Consider the following 17624-nt stretch of genomic DNA (forward strand, 5'->3'; position numbering starts at 1 on the left):
TATATATATATATATATATATATATATATATATATATATATATATATGAAGGCGTTTAAAGCCCTTCCCACGCTCTCGCAATATTCTAAACAATTTTTCTAAACTCTAAACACTCTAAAAGAGCACAGATTGTCATGATTTCATCTCTCTGCCTCTGGCTGCGCTCTTGGCCACGCCCACTTCTCCGCTGCAGAGTGAAGATATGACACGCTGCAGGAGGAAGCTTCTCTTGCAGTGTGGGCTGCACAAAGGGACAGCAGGTGCTAAATAATTTAAAATAATTCATTTAATAATAAAAATCCATGCCGATTGTGCGGCTCATCCATCAATCAGACAATTGTGTGTCATGTCCAATCTTATTTTGGAGAACTGCGATGGAGCGAGTCTGCGATAAACGAAACGCGAAGTATAAGGAACTACTGTAATACTTAACAGAAAAATGAACGTGTAATAAATTCCGCCATGAAAACTCCTCAAATCTTTTTAAAAGCGCCAAATAAATCTCAGACACATCAACATTTCCCGTTTTGTTTTATTTTAACATCAGATAGATTTTAGTCTTTAAGAAGAGAATAAATGAGAACGTTTAAAAACAGTCACCTTTTGGATGTGAATGTTCACTCCGGACAGCTTTTTGCATATTCAAGTCAGTTTCAAGTAACAGCAGGGGGGAAAAGGATGTACAACAGGCCACACCGTCTGCTCAGGACACAGACTCAGGATGGTATCAAGTTCTGCTGACAATATCTGTCCTGATCAATACGACATAACCGTCTATTCATGGATTTTGCTGCTTCTGTGTTCTTGCAGGCAGCCAATCACTAAAGACACGTTCAGACAGTATCGAGTGCTGGGGAAGGGGGGATTCGGAGAGGTAAGACGTTCAGTGCTAACTGTTAGTGTGTTTTAGTTATAACATGCTGTTTGCTCTTTTCTCCAGGTGTGTGCATGCCAGGTCAGAGCCACAGGGAAGATGTACGCGTGCAAAAAACTGGAGAAGAAGAGAATCAAGAAGAGGAAAGGAGAGTCCATGGCGCTCAACGAGAAGCTGATTTTGGAGAAGGTCAACAGTAGATTTGTTGTGAGTAAACGTAAAGAGAAGTGGTTTTCTCCCTTTCTGTTTTTGAGGTGCGTTCATCTCACACTGTTCTCCGTGCTCCTCCAGGTGAGTTTAGCGTACGCGTACGAGACCAAAGACGCTCTGTGTCTGGTGCTGACCATCATGAACGGCGGAGACCTGAAGTTCCACATCTACAACATGGGCACGCCGGGCTTCGACAAAGACCGGGTCCAGTTTTACGCTGCTCAGATCTGCTGTGGGCTCGAACATTTGCACAGAGAATCCATTGTCTACAGGTGGCACTCGTAGCATTTCCCGCTAACACGTGCTCTCACTCATTTTACAGTTTGTGTCTGAACGGATGATTTTGTTCTTTTTGTAGAGATTTGAAACCGGAGAACATCCTATTAGATGACAATGGTGAGTTCAGAAGCTTTTCTGATTCAGGATTTGACTGGTTTGCACAACATTTTGTTTCCTTAAAGGGATAGTCTCTTCTATTAATAACAATTCATCAGCCGTGACAGATCACTGAGTAAAAAGAACAGGGTTGAAGTCTCTCCAGATTAAGCTGATGGCCGAGTGAGGTTGAGAAAATGACAAACTAGAACAAACGGTGCTGTGTAAAAGTGTAGCAGTTTAATATTAGCCAGAGTAACGTTCTTTCACACCAGTGTGAGCTTTGTAAGGTAGAGTTGTATGAAGATAACTTATTCTCAAAAGTTTTCACAAAAGCATTCAAGGTTTGTATGCTATATTATAGCAAGATTTACAAGTGCGCAGAGTTTTAAATGTACACATTTCAAAGTGCGCACACAGTTACAGTTATTTGCTTCACGTACAAATGGTCAAACGTGTACACAAATCGCCTGCCGCAGACAGATCAGTCAACACGAGCGCATGGATCAGCTTCCATGTGATTTGTGAGACTTTCTTCACGCTCCAGTCACAAACCTAATGCTGCGTTCAAGGCCAGTGAAAAGCTGGGACATCTGGGCATTACCAGATTGACTTTAATATTAGAAACGACAAAAGTCTGACTTGGCACAGTAGCTCATAACCCTAATATTGAAACACATACGCACAAACACACATTGCTGTGCACATATAAGTCTCGCACATCTTATTGTACTTGTTCAAATCTTGTCTTCATAGAGCTGTTTTACATTAGAAGCCTAAAAAACTCCGTAACACAGGCCCCAGTGGGATCATTTATTAGCCTAGCCTGGAGGAAGACTTCTGGCCTTCACATGCCGTGCTCTGTGGACGAGATCATGGCTCATGACATATTTTTTGTATTTATTTATTCGGATCCCCATTTAACCATTGTTGTAACAATGGCTACTCTTCCTGGGGTCCACATCATTAAAAAAATAAAAACATTATTACAAAAACAGTTACACACACTTAATATAACATTAGTAACATATAATTCATCCATAAATGTATAATAACATTTTATATAATAAAATAATTTAGCAGGGCTCTTTTTAAAGCTCTAGCAGTTGTTACATTTAACACAGATGAAGGAAGAGAGTTCCACATTTTCATTCCTCTAAAGATATCAGTCTTTTGTCCAGCATTCATGTTGCATGGTGGTTGCATGGTTACAACCTTTAAAGCATGCCTTGTATTAAAATTATGTAAAGTTTGGCTAAATAAAAGTTGAATATATAAAACATTTGGTATCTTGGATACCATAATGTTTCAAAAAAAAAAAAAAAACATAAAAGGGCAATGTCAACATTATTTTTAACCAAAGCAAACTTAATGCTTTGTGCATACTGACAGTATTTGTATATATGGAACAATTCAGTGCAAGACGAGCTGCTCTATTTTGGACTAATTGTAGTTTGGTTAAGTATTTTTCTGAAGCACTGGACCGCACCATCAGACAAGGTGATAACTATTTGACAGAACATCACTTCGAAAATCACCAGACTGTCCCTTTAAAGGCCTAGTTCAGATCTTTTTAGTGGGTTTCTGTGGAATAATTGTGAACAACTAATATCTCACCTGTTGTTGATACTTCTTTAAAGGTCCTCAGTTTGAAGAAGTGTTTAATTTTGACTGGACTGATGAGCTACAGAGTCATCGACACTAAAGTGGATTGTTGCATCTTACAACAACTCCAGTCCTAAAAGTTTCTTAGTGGTCCTTGTGAACATTACTTTAAAGAGTATTGCACAGACTGAATGATTTTCCTGCTGGAAGTAACCCGGCCTGCACTGGAAGTGTTTCTCGTTGCCGCTGCTGCTATTTTTGCTCCCAAATAACTTTAGACATCCATGTAAACAGCTCGTGTAATGTGAAATTGATGGCAATAGAAGGGTTAACAAAAAAAACAGTGTTTGCTTGACAGGCTATGGGGTCTTTAAATTTGAGTTGTTCAATCTACTTTGTTCGTGGTCTCACTCAAACTAGCCATTAGCTCATCGATTCAGTCAGATCTGTGTTCGACTTCCAAAAACCCACTTCAAAAGAGCTGAATTAGCTCTTTAAACACACAATAAACTGTGTTTACCGCTAATGAGCCTGCCTTTTTTTGCGACAGGTCACATTCGTATTTCTGACCTGGGTCTGGCCATCAAAGTGCCTGATGGAGAACTCATCAGAGGGCGGGTGGGGACGGTCGGCTACATGGGTAAGAAGCACCGCAGTCATCGTTTCCAAACATACATTTAGAAGCTCTTCAACCATAACACACTGTATTCTTTCCTGTCCAGCGCCGGAGGTAATCAATAATGAGAAGTACGCCATGAGTCCCGACTGGTGGGGACTGGGCTGCCTCGTTTATGAGATGACCGCCGGAAGATCGCCTTTCCGCGCTCGCAAAGAGCGAGTGAAGCGAGAGGAGGTGGAGAGAAGGGTGCAGGAGGAAGAGGAGGAGTACAGCGACAAGTTTACGGAGGACGCCAAGGCAATCTGTAGAATGGTGAGGCTTGGCGGAGAGAAGTTTGTAAAAATGAAAGATAAATGATTCATCTTCTGCTTCTGCTCGGCCAGCTGCTCACCAAAGACCCTAAGCAGAGGCTGGGGTGCAGTGCGAACGGGGCGGCGGGCGTCAAGGCCCACTCATTCTTCAAAAACATCAACTTCAAGAGGATGGAGGCAGGAATAGTGGAGCCCCCCTTTGTGCCTGATGTGAGTAGTGTGGGTTTTGCATGTTTAAATTACTGCTGCAGCATAAACCTACTGAATAAATGAAGTCAAAATGACTCCAACGGGACTAAAATGTCTTCTGAAGAAATGCAAGTACAATTCCACGACAGTAAATGATTTATTTTAATGAACTTATCTCCTAATTTTCCACTCAACCCATTTTCTTCATGGTCATTGCCCTCTCCTAGCCTCGGGCAGTGTACTGTAAGGATGTTTTGGACATAGAGCAGTTCTCCACTGTCAAGGGAGTAAATTTGGACCAAACTGACAACGACTTCTACTCCAAATTTGCTACAGGCAGTGTTTCCATCCCATGGCAGAATGAGGTGAGTGTACGGCACGTTTTCATAAAGGGGTCCGTGCACCAGCGGGGTCATCAGGTTTTCTCTTCTACCCCCTCTCTCCTCCAATCGTCTCCCTTTAGATGATAGAAACAGAGTGTTTCAGAGATCTGAATGTGTTCGGGCCTCAAGGAACGAGACCTCCAGATCTGGACTGGAATCAGCCGCCTGAGCCACCCAGACGTAGCCTGCTGGACAGGATCTTCAGGAGGCATGTGAGTGAGCAACACAGACCCATTGAAAAACGCCAGACACACTCGTTCATCCAAATTAACTCACACAGGTCTTTCTGTCTCCCTCTCTCTTAATTTGCTGCAGCACCCAGAGGTGTCTATCTCCAACAGCCGTGTGCAGTCTTCCAGTGTGAATTCTGTGGACTCCATGTCCAACTCTGCCCCCTAGTGGCGCAGTGACAGTGCGGGAGCCACACACAACGTAAACACGCACTAAACAGAAAGGGAAGGAGCTCGGAAGGGCTTCCCTGTTGCTGATTGGTCCACAGCTGGGGCCTGAGCAGCAGCTGGAGACAGACTGTCTAAAAGCCTAAATGGTCAGCCCATGGGGAGGGAGGGAGGGAGGGAGGTAGAGAGGGAGGGGGGTGGGATTTTTGACCGGGCCTTGAGATCCTGGGCATGAAGGACGATCGATGTTCCAGAGACATTTGGAAATATTCAGACAAACCTTACTTACCCTCAGGATCATTGGACTACAAAGCAGAGCCACTGACGTTGGTGAAACCAGAAAAAGGAAAGAAAACGAGTTCATCTTCAGGGGATCCACTGTAAAAATAAAAGACCACCACAGGGGAATGACGTTGAGGGGTCTTGGTGAATATTTCTTCTTTTTCTAGAAGGGGGGGAAAAAAGAGGTTCTTTTTCTGTCATTTTCAGTCGTGTACTTTCTGGCCTGTACCTTGTACCAATATCTCATTCATCTATCTACATCCCTCCACCCCCCAATGTGTCACCATGTGCACAGATCCTAACTTATTCTTCCATGGACTTCACCTCCTGTACCTCGGATCACTCCTAAACATTCACGTCACCTCAGCAACCTCAGCTCACCATGTACATTGCCTTGCGTACACTCAGGCCAAAGATTGCAGTTCTAGTTTTTTTGTGATACTGTTGTCATGTTGAATTGGTAGGTAGGTGGTGGAGGGTGGGTGGGGGGGTTGAAGGGTTTTAGCTGTCATGTAGAACCACAGGAGGATCAAAATGTGTGATCCCTTTTATAAACGTTCTTTGACTATGAGCCTGCAGACATATCATACAGCTTAAAGCACACACACAGACACACACCCTTAACATTTACACAATCAGATAGACGCACACACTCAGAATTGTGAGAATTGTGATGTGTTTTCATTGCATGGACAAAAGTGTAAGTATGGACAGCTGTATCTCTTTTTGCTTCTGCATACCTCATTCCACTGGCATACCATCTTATACACACACACATATCCCTCGGTTTACAGTGTCACTTTATATTTGGCATTATGTGGAGTTTGAAAACTAATTAATATGCTGTACAGAAATTAGTTTTTTCTTTATTTTTATTTTTTTGCTAGTTTTCTGCCTAGTCCCCGTGGAGTGGAGAGGAACACATGCACTCAGCATGACTTACAAGTTGCACAATTCTAAATAACGTCATGCTGTTTTGTTACCAAATGGAAATGTTTTACCTCTGATCATTAAGGCACATTCTTGTATTGAAATTGTCATATGCCGCTTGTTTTCTACATCTGAAACAAAAAAAATGTGTTCTTCTTGTTCTCCTTAGGCCTTTTTCCATGTAAAGGATATTGCTGCATAGCCATTAGCTCATGTACAGACTTTCTTGTTATTAAAAAAATTTATACATAAATTACATTATATATATATATGTATATATATATATTTGTATATATATATATGTATATATATATACATATATTTGTATATATATATATATGTATATATATACATATATTTGTATATATATATACATATATATGTATATATATATGTATATGTATATATATACATATATATATGTATATATATGTATATGTATATATTGCCCCTTGACCCTTAACATGCTTTCCAAAATGCCTCACAACTCTAAAGGATCTCTCTGTTTTTGTGGCCTACTATAAATGAAGACACAGGGTATATCAGCAGCTGTGTGAGAGGTTTACCTTATTTGAATCTTCTTTAATCAGCCCAACTCCTTCACGTCCGTGCTGACGAGGAGGAGGAAGAAGGAAGACATGAGAGGATCTCCACACTAAGAAGTGGCCTTGTCGCAGCAGCAGCACAGCCAATTAAAGGATGGGAGAGCTCGGTCTCTTCTTGTTTTAAGAATGTGGTATTTTCCCTCTTTGAAGTAGTAAGTGCTGTTCTATTCAGTAATTTTAATTGTTTTTACTGACTTTACACAAGCCTGTCTCTCTCTTTCTCTCTTTGCATACTTCATATGGGTTAAAAAAATCTGAATCAGACTGAAGTGCCTCCTTGTTAGCATGATTTCCAGACAATGCCCACACAAACATCAGCACTTTGTTTATTATCTGACTGTCAAGCTCTGTTTGCTTTGCTGGGAAACCCGAATACACATAGACTTACACAGTTTGTTGGAAGGGAAGGTGTAAAAGGATGAAGGGCAGCCACGAGGGAACTTTCCTCCTCAATGTGATGTACAGCAAAGTGCTGAGTGCATGTGAAAACCAAACCCACTGTGTCAATCAAGTCCTAATAAACTCTGTACTATAGTTTGAATACTCAACACTTTGCCTGTCTCTTTTGTTTCCCTGTGTGTGCAGTGACCTTCAGTTAATAATGAATTATTTGTCTGTAATTAGAGAAAATAACCTCCCAATCCTCCTTTTGTGACGATACTTGGGTGCATAGACTCTACGGTGGTCCCGAGGTGCAAAATACTGAAGGGTGAAAAAAAAACATTTTACGTAGACACACAAAATTTCCAATCTTAATTGTGATTTTGCTGTTTAAAAATGTTCGTTTGGGAGGAGGGTGTTGGGGTTACATCAGAAATCAGCTCCGAGCCCTTTTTTGTTTGGAACAGTAATGATATGTGATCATCTGAAGTGAGAGTAAGGAGCAGGTGGAAGAGAGCCTGGAGAGATTTTTTTCATTCATTCACCCTTTATTTAAACAGGTTAGTCCCAATGAGCCATGAGGACTCATTTACAAGAGAGATCTGGATGGAGGCAAGACAGAAGCCACAAGAGGTGAATGAGAGGGAGATCGGTCTAAGGAGCAGAGGTGTTGAAGGTGGACATGTTTAGGTACCGGGGTCAGTCATTCAAAGCTGCAGCAGGCAGAACACAAGAAATGTCAAAAAGAAAAAATGATGGATATACTGGACAAAATGTGTTGAATTACCAGAGAAAGAGAAGTTATAATAAAATAAGCTGAGGGCTGGTGTGACAGGGTGGGGGGAGATGATGGCAGATGTTCCACTGTGATGACCCCGAAATTAAACAGTAAACAGAAGCCACAGGATTTGGATCAATTACCTTGCGCCCACACACACACACTTGTTTTAGATGTCGATTGGCACAAAAATGGCTACATAGAAAAAATCTGTTTCAATCACACATTAACTTTCCACATGGCTCCATGTTGTGGGTGAGCTCTGATTGGCTACAGCCGGGTTACTGATTCACACGATTGTTCATAATTTAGTAATCATTATAGACTTTGCAGGAACAAGCTTGGATTAATAATCCCTGATGTAATAGATATGGGAGGCAAAATTGATAAAATATTCACAAACCGTTAAATTCTGTTTATTCTAATATGATCTTGGATGGTTGCAAATTTAATGTGAGATGTGTTCTTTTTTTTTACTTAGTTTTTTTTTTTTTTTTTAATGGAACAAGAACAACACTTTTCATATTTACATTTTTTTCTGTCTCTTCCACATTATATGTTGACAAATGAGATCACAATAGTGATACCAGCGGTTATAACAATAGAACAATGAGTACACAATAATAAATGAATAAAATCCCCTCTGAGGTAAGATAGTCCACACATTCCTGTTTACAGTGTTATTTTTTACCATTATGGAAGTGTACAGTAAGTGCAAAAAGACATCACTGTATTAATAAAGGCATAACTGGGTTTCGCTAGATATTAAAAATGGGCTTCTGAAACCTTAAAGAATATAATTTGCTCCATCAAATAAATGTCCCAAACTTTTTGGATCCATGTGTTACATGTGGGAGGCTCTGGTTTTAGCCGTCTAATGGTTATGCATTTCAATATGTTCGTGTTCTTTTTGTACTGTGAGTTATGTCCCTACTAAAGTTTGATTTATTAGAAAACACCCGCTTTATCAGATATGACCTAATTATAAGATTATGAAAACAAATGTGCAGGAGTTACAGCCACATGTTGCTTCCACTGAATGAACGAGCATTTGATTGGATGCAGTAAATTTCACGTGTAAGTGAAGTTAAAATAAACGACATCTCAGAGCCGTCATAAAAAGGTTACACCAGTTTGTTGAGACTCAACGCATCATTTGTAAGAAAAGATTCTGGGGGGTCCATAGCTACAAAAACATCACTTCATGGGACGCCCACTGACTTTCAGATTCCAGGTACACTTGCCAACTTTGGATCCACATTAGACAAAAGCAGTCTGATGCAAAACAGAAGCTCATTAAAACTGAATTCTGCGTCTGCCAAATTCATTTGATGGGTCAGATGACACTTTTTCTACTGATTCTTTGTCTCAAAAAGAGAAAAAGCTCATCAATACATGAGAGTTTAATCACTGTGTGAGTAATGGGTCATTTAGCACTGGGTCTGTGTGTTCCCATGTTAAACAAGAGAAATCCCACAGAAGGACACAAGGTCACAGGTTAAGGTGACTTCAATCTCTCTTTGGGATTTATTATTCCCTCCTTGTTTTCTCTCTGCTCATCTCCTCACTAATCAAATGATCCACTTCCACGCTGACAAGTTTCCAGCTCTGTGACCGTCTGCGCTGTTGACTCGGAGCGAGCGTTTGACGTGCGGCCCGCTGAGGCAACATTACTGTTAGATAGCATGTGTTTTTCCTGGATGAAGTAGACAAGGTCCACAAAACAGTTAACCAGTTTGATAAAAGACGTTTGATATTTTAGTTAGAGTTTTGAGTGATTTTCAGAAATGGTACGTGATGAAGTCCAACACACAAAAACCACTAAATTCCATTTGTTGAGCAAAATAAACCCCTCTGTGTTACCACGAGGCTTCTGTAATGGGCAGGGCCAGTTTGCACAGCATAGCTCAGTGCATTCTTGTTTACTTCTTACATCCTGTTTTCTGTATTCTCTGTCTGTGACAGGTTTGTAAGTATAAGAGCGGAGCAGCCAGAACACGGAAACAACAAAAAAAACAACATTGCACGTGTTTTAACAAAGTGTTTAAAGAAAGGCTTTAAAACAAGAAAAATATATATTTGACTCTTCTTTAACAAAAGCTCGTGTTTTTTTATCCAAATGAACTCAATGTAAACATATTAAAGGGATAGTTCAGATCTTTTGAAGTTCAGTGGAAACATTTTAAGCAACTATTATCTTACCTGTTCTAGATAGCTCTTTGAACAGCGTCAGTTTGGAAAACATAAACTTTATTTTGTGGATCGTTAATGTCCCAAAACAGCTCCGGTGTTAAAAATCTGTTAGTTCGTGTGAACACAATTTTAAAAAGCTTTACGTTGTCATTAGTTTTGCATTGCATGATTAATCTGGAAGAAACATGTCACACGCTAGAAGTGCTACATGCTGCACAAGAAGTGCTACAGCTGGCTGCTGCTGATATTTTTAATTTTAAAAAGTAAATAACAAGTAGTGTGAAATGTACCAGAGTGAAAAAGTTTTAAAAATAGCTTTTTCTTGAACTGGTGACCTTGTGTTCTTCTGAGGAGTGATTTCTCTCCTGTAACTTGGAAACACAAGCTATGTTTACGTGCACAACATTTTTTGATCGGACTGAAATGTATTCGGCTTAAATAATCCTAATGTATCGTTTACATGGGCTCAAGCCGATCGTGACGAGCGTTCACTTGCAGCAGGCTTTTATTCAGAATAGAAGTACTGACGTGTGCAGAGTGGTAAACTTTCCTTAAAAAAACACAGAAGTTCTACTTCCATGATGAGCGTAAACAAACCTGAGCGCCCAAAATGGACCCGCGACAGGTTTTAATGACGGTGGAGACGTTACTGCACTCCCTGACTGAGCTGCAGGTGATACAGATCATTTTGAACTCTTTCAAAGTTTCTAGTAGAAACGTTGTGTCGCTCACCGACCAGTTTTGCTTCCCCAACATATTAGCATCTAGCCAGGTGGAAATACATGAAGCAGACATAGGTCGCACATGTGCAGTCAGGTCAGTTATCCACAGTCAAAATAAAATGATCAGATTAAGTGTTTACTTGCACACGATTCGGATAATGAATCGGCATAAACCGCCTGTCTCATTCGGATTACAAATTCATTCAGATCGAGCTGAATCGGCTCAGAATAATCTGAATAGGGCGTTTACATGACACATTTTTATTCAGAATGGTCGTTTAATCTGATTACTTGCGTCCATGTAAACATAGCGAATGTCTAGCACAGAGTAATTCATCACAGGATTATTAAATTTCTATAGGAGATTGGAGCCGTTTTAAAAGGACTGCAATCTACTTTGGTCTTAATCCCACTCGGAGCGGCCATTCGCTCGTTAAAACAACCAGAATCCAACGATTTCTTCAAGTTGAGTTTTTGAAAAGCCTATCTACATCAAGTAAGATGTTTATTGTTCAGAATGATTCCACCCAATCCCACTTCAGTGGGTCTGAACTACTGTTTTAATGCTTCCTGCTCTTGTTTTGTAAAATAAATGATCAGAATATAAACTTTTATTATAGTTTAATCTGCCATTTCTTGTAATCTGAAGGTCACCGTTTCTTGCTGTAGAATTAAATTATTTTTTAAGAACATTTACCAAACTGTTTTGGCTGTTTGTTGTTTTCTTTTTTCAGATTTTAGTAATTAACTAAAAAGATAAAGCAGAGCTAAACTGTTACACAACGCAAGGTAACATTTTATTATGTAATAAGAAATAAATGTTCTATTTGTCTGCCAAAGGGATATACTGTAATGACATTAGTTTGTTTTGGATCACATTAGACTTCCTAATTGTGTCCCCCCCCCCCCCCCCCCCCATGAGAAAATAAAGTTATAAAACTAAAATTATGCTATAAACTCCTGTTTAAAAATAGCACACCGTGCAACTTCAGAACCACATCCAGAACATTCGAGTTGCTGAGGCATCATTTCCTGTCAGTTGTAATGATGTTGGAGTTTTGTAAAGCTTGTTGTGTGATATTAATCATCATGGGGGGAGAAACAAGCCAAAATGAGTGAAGCTGTTTTTGTCCTTGAATTCCTTGGTGTTTATTTTATCATGGACCATGACGGGACAGATGAGCCGCTCAGGGTCTCTGACTTCACCCACAGTAAGAGAGCCTCTCCTCATCTAACCCCCTTGTGTGGAAGGTTTGTTGGTGTGTGAAGCAGTCGGCCCAGGCACTGGACGTTATCTCACGCAGAGTTAGGGAGACTCTGAGAATTGCTTGTCATGTCCGCGAGGCGACCTTGATAACATGGTCGCTGGAGGAGTTAGGGCCTGCGTGTTTATCTAAGTGACGATAGCAAAGTGTCCTTGTGGGAAGAGCTCTTATATGTACGAGACGCTTCGTACGTCCACAGAAAGAAGTTTTATCTTCTCTGCAGCTCACACCGAGTTGTTGCAGCAACTTTTATAAAGTTTTCTTCTGTTTTCAAACCATTAGAAACTGAAAATGCTGCCTGCAACTTTTAAACTGTGTGCTGGCATCTCCTATCGGCACATGAGGAACATGACAGGTGAGTGACCTACTCTACTTCTTCTTCCACCGTTTTACTTCATTGCTCGAAAGACGGATTCTCAGTTGAGGTGCAGCCTCAGATCACAGGGGCTGAATGAACAGCCAGAACAGAGCAACACGTGCCCTTCCATCCCGTTTATGTATTATCAAAAAACTTCATCCAACAAATGAATCGTTTGCCGTTTCTGCTTCTACAGGTTTGAGAAAAAATGCCATGGTGGCCATTCATCATGAGCTGAACAAACTGGCAGGTCCCGGAGCGTGTAGCTGGATCAGCCAAGTCCAACGTCGAAGCTCCCTCCACAGTGAGTCCATATGAACATTTAAATCTTTACACTAACAGAACTGCTGGGTAGTCATGTTTCAATTGTAGCACTTTATTTAAGGTTCTCGTATCGAGGAGGCGGAGAGGGGGTACAGTGAGGAAGAGATGTCTTATGTGAAGCAGGGCGAGGATGCACTGAAGAAAGCCATCAGCATCCTCAGTGATATGGATGGGTGGACTGTCGAGACTGTCGCTGTGAGTACGACACTGAGACAGAAGGGATCCACTGATATAAACTTCAGCGTGTGAAAACTTGTGTTAATGGGTCTCTGGAATGGCAAACCCTGTTTCCTCCTTACTGCAGGCCAACGGAGACAAGGTTCTGAGTAAAGTGTTGCCCGACATCGGGAAGGTGTTTAAACTGGACGTTGTTCTGGAGCAACATCCTGACAACCTTTATGTAGAGCTGGTGGACAACATGGAGCAAATGGGAGAGTGGAACCCTAACGTCAAAGAGGTCAAAGTAAGATGGCTTTCCCATTTCAAGCTGGAATTCGAGATTCACATCAGAAAATATTCAGTGTCTGGATGACTTTTAACATTCGGATGCACACAGATCCTTCAAAAGATCGGCCAGGACACCATGATAACCCACGAGGTGTCTGCAGAGACGTCTGGTAACGTGGTCGGGCCGAGGGACTTTGTGAGCGTGCGCTGTGCCAAACGTCGGGGCTCCACCTGCTTCCTGGCTGGGATGTCCACTAAACACGCTCAAATGCCCGAACAGAAGGGGCTGATCAGGTGCAGCAAGGCTGACGTTAACTTGTGTAATAAAATTGCACATGCGACCCATAGATTGGTCTCTAAAACGGTTTGAATGGGCCTCATTTGTCACATTTTTCAGGGCAGAGAACGGGCCAACCTGCATAGTGATGAAGCCTTGTGCTGAAGACCCAAATAAGACCAAGTTCACCTGGTTGCTGAGCATAGATCTAAAGGTATGAACGATTGTTGTCATGAACTGAAAAGTAAAAGTTGTGTTTAAACATGAAGTTCTGTCTGATGCTGGTTTTGTCTTTGTCGTGCGCAGGGCTGGATCCCAAAGACGATCATAAACAGAATGCTCTCTCAGACACAGGTGGAGTTTGCCAGCCACCTCAGACACAGAATGACTAATGACGTTTCCATGGCGATGGCTCACGCCTGCTGACACGAGACGCCTCTTGAGCTTTGGCACGATGCGCTCAACGGAGGCAGGAGGGAAACCTCCGCTCATTAAGATCCTTGTCTAAATCTGCTTATAGATGCTGAAGAATGAGAAACTCCACAGAATGAGCAAGATCAGTTGAAAGGTTCGGCTTTTAGGAAAAATGGGTTTGAATCATGTGGTAACCTTGACCCCCATTAACAGGGATACTATAATACCGGGTTAAAAAATATTATTACTATGAACTTTAAGCATTAGAGGATGTTTAATCTTAAAAAAAACTAAGAGTATGATGTGTGCACTATATTTTGTAAGAATAGAAGAGTTAGAGGAGGACACTTATGCCTTAGTCGCTGCTGTAATATATATATATATGTTGTTTTTTTATATAAGAAAACAAAACAGGGCATGTATACACTCCCTAATGCCTCAGTGCAATAAACCCTGTAGCCCCAAGATGCATCCCATCTATATGCACTAATGATCAAAAAGATACAAAACTTTTGAAATCCTTAAACAAAGCAACAAAATCTGAGACAGATCCTGGAAAAACTCATCTTCAACATAAAGAGCACAATAACATGCATGAAATAACTAAATGTTTTAACTGTTGAGTGCATAATTTAGCCCCTTAATATGACTTGCAGATCTAACTTGCACCTCCTGCTGGTGATTCTCTGACCCATCACGACACACCACTGTTTGCCAGAAACCTTGAACATGCTCACAAACTCTAAAGCGTTTGCCTTTAATATCTGTCCATTCCAATAGAATGAAATTTGCACTTATATTTTTGTTTTATTTATTTGGTAATGCATTTAATGTTGAAGTAAATTCTGAGTGAATGGATGACTGTAATGTCTGTTGATAAAGAAATAGTGGAGCAGCTTGGAAAGTGATTTTTCCCCTTGTTTCCTGATGGACAACTTGAATAAAATCCTGTTAAGCTTTCAGTTTGTGGCTCTGATCATTTTAAAACTATATGGCTTTGTGCTGAGGGTATAAAGAAAGGTGCGGGTGGGTTGACTCAGCTCCTTGCCCTGTCTCTTAAGACTCATCCAGGTTATAGGAAACTCCCTTCAGCCACTTGTATCGTGCTTTTGGTCATGATTCTCACTTCATGACCAAGGATGAGGGTTGGTATGTGCAAACCCGATTCCAAAAAAGTTGGGACACTAAACAAATGGTGAATAAAAACTGAATGCAATGATGTGGAGGTGTCAACATCTAATATTTTATTCAGAATGGAACACAAATCACAGATCAAAAGTTTAAACTGAGAGAATGTATCATCCATCCATCCATCCATTTTCTTTACCCGCTTATTCCATTTTGGGTCAGGGGGGTCGCCGGTGCCCATGTCCAGCAATCACTGTATGAGGGGCGGGGTACACCCTGGACGGGTCGCAAGTCCATCACAGGGACACATAGAGACAAATGAGACAAACAACCATTCACTCTCTCACTCACACCTAGGGACAATTTAGAGTTACTAATCAGCCTAACATGCATGTTTTTGGTCTGTGGGAGGAAACCGGAGCATCAGGAGAAAACCCACGCATGCACGGAGAGAACATGCAAACTCCACCCAGAAAGGCCTCCGGACCGAGATTTTAACCGGGGAACTGCTCAGTGAGAGGCAGCAGCTCTCCCAGTTGCGCCACCGTGCTGCCCGAGAATGTATCGTTTTAAAGGAAAAATCTGTTGTTTCCAAATTTCATGGCATCAACAAATCCCAAAACAGTTGGGACAAGTCCATTTTTACCACTGTGTGGCATCCCCCCTTCTTCTTACAACACTCAACAGACGTCTGGGGACAGAGGAGACCAGTTTCTCAAGTTTAGAAATAGGAATGCTCTCCCATTCATGTCTAATACAGGCCTCTAACTGTTCAATCGTCTTGGGCCTTCTTTGTCGCACCTTCCTCTTTATGATGCGCCAAATGTTCTCTATAGGTGAAAGATCTGGACTGCAGGCTGGCCATTTCAGTACCCGGATCCTTCTCCTACGTAGCCATGATGTTGTGATTGCTGCAGAATGTGGTCTGGCATTATCGTGTTGAAAAATGCAGGGTCTTCCCTGAAAGAGATGACGTCTAGATGGGAGCATATGTTGTTCTAGAACCTGAACATAGTTCTCTGCATTAATGGTGCCTTTCCAGACATGCAAGCTGCCCATGCCACAAGCGCTCATGCAACCCCATACCATCAGTGATGCAGGCTTCTGAACAGAGCGTTGATAACAACTTGGGCTATCCTTGTCCTCTCTGCTCCGGATGACATGGCGTCCCAGTGTTCCATAAAGAACTTCAAATCGTGACTCGTCTGACCACAGAACAGTCTTCCATTTTGCCACACTCCATTTTAAATGACCCCTGGCCCAGTGCAACATCTGAGCTTGTGGAGCTTGCTTAGAAATGGCTTCCTCTTTGCACTGTAGAGTTTCAGCTGGCAACGGCGGATGGCACGGTGGATTGTATTCACTGACAATGCTTTCTGGAAGTATTCCTGAGCCCATTCTGTTATTTCCTTGACAGTGGCATTCCTGTTTGAGGTGCAGTGACGTTTAAGGGCCCGGAGATCACGAGCATCCAGTAGAGTTTTACGGCCTTGACCCTTACGCACAGCGATTGTTCCAGATTCTCTGAACCTTTTCATGATGTTATGCACGGTTGATGATGATAACTTAAAAGTCTTTGCTATTTTACGCTGGGTAACACCATTCTGGTATTGCTGCACTATCTTTCTGTGCAACAATGGTGGAATTGGTGATCCTCTTACCATCTTGGCTTCTGAGAGACACTGACACTCTGAGAAGCTCTTTTTATACCCAATCATGTTGTCAATTGACCTAATTAGTGTTAATTGGTCTTCCAGCTGTTCATTATATGCTCAATTTCCTTTTTTCAGCCACTTATTGCTACTTGTCCCAACTTTTTTGGGATTTGTTGACACTGTGAAATTTTGAATCAACATATTTTTCCTTTAAAATTTTACATTTACTCAGATTAAACTTTTGATCTGTCATCCATGTTATATTACGAATAAAATATTGACATTTGCCATCTCCACATCATTGCATTCAGTTTTTATTCGCAATTTGTTTAGTGTCCCAACTTTTTTGGAATCTGGTTTGTAGATGGAGCAGTAAATTAAAAGTTTTGCCTTTGGGCTCAGCTCCATCGAGACCATGAATGCCCAAGGCGACATCCTCGTCAGTGGACAAGGCCTCGGTCCACTGGGTCAACTCCTGCTCTATGTGATCATCATTTGCAAAACCATTGCCAACAAGACTCTGACACTCAAGATAACTCCTCAGTCTGATGCAAAGACCTTCAACATAGCGAGGACATTCTACCTTTGTGCCTGAAAAAACATAAGCTGACCCTCATCCCAGCAGCTCCACGTTTAGTGCAAACTGAATCTTAAAGATAAAGGGGCGGCTGTGGCTGAGTGGTTAGAGCAGTCGTCCTCCAATGCAAAAGTTGGGGGTTCGATTCCACCAGCAGTCACATGTCCAAGTGTCTCAGGGCAAGACACTGATCTCATTGCCTCTGATATGTGTCCCATCGATGTATGAATGTGATCAAGCATCTTTGCATAGATCCAGAGTGCTGTATGAATGGGTAAATGAGGACAGATTGTGTTGTAAAGAACTTTGAGTACCTTGATAAGA

The 17624-nt window shown here is 41.4% G+C and overlaps 2 protein-coding genes across 2 annotated transcripts in view; both read left to right on the forward strand.

Moving 5' to 3' along the window:
* The window catches only part of grk5l (G protein-coupled receptor kinase 5 like), a 46824-nt gene extending 41790 nt beyond the window's left edge, over positions 1-5034 (forward strand). Inside the window, exons 7-16 of the mRNA XM_037681142.1 lie at positions 811-874; positions 941-1081; positions 1166-1356; positions 1443-1480; positions 3615-3704; positions 3787-3995; positions 4067-4204; positions 4411-4548; positions 4647-4778; positions 4882-5034. Of these exons, the coding sequence (XP_037537070.1) occupies positions 811-874; positions 941-1081; positions 1166-1356; positions 1443-1480; positions 3615-3704; positions 3787-3995; positions 4067-4204; positions 4411-4548; positions 4647-4778; positions 4882-4965 (1225 nt within the window). The 3' untranslated portion in view covers positions 4966-5034. The remainder of the gene's footprint in view (positions 1-810; positions 875-940; positions 1082-1165; positions 1357-1442; positions 1481-3614; positions 3705-3786; positions 3996-4066; positions 4205-4410; positions 4549-4646; positions 4779-4881) is intronic.
* Positions 5035-12411: 7377 nt separating this feature from the next.
* On the forward strand, positions 12412-13952 carry star (steroidogenic acute regulatory protein). The gene is made up of 7 exons (XM_037681151.1): positions 12412-12475; positions 12675-12782; positions 12864-12997; positions 13107-13265; positions 13359-13543; positions 13647-13740; positions 13833-13952. The coding sequence occupies exons 1-7, from the start codon at positions 12412-12414 to the stop codon at positions 13950-13952; spliced, it is 864 nt and encodes a 287-aa protein (XP_037537079.1).
* Positions 13953-17624: the final 3672 nt, after the last annotated feature.

This window comes from Nematolebias whitei, chromosome 8 (genome assembly GCF_014905685.2).
Source record: "Nematolebias whitei isolate Nwh7 chromosome 8, NemWhi1, whole genome shotgun sequence".
Taxonomy (NCBI): Eukaryota; Metazoa; Chordata; class Actinopteri; order Cyprinodontiformes; family Rivulidae; genus Nematolebias; species Nematolebias whitei.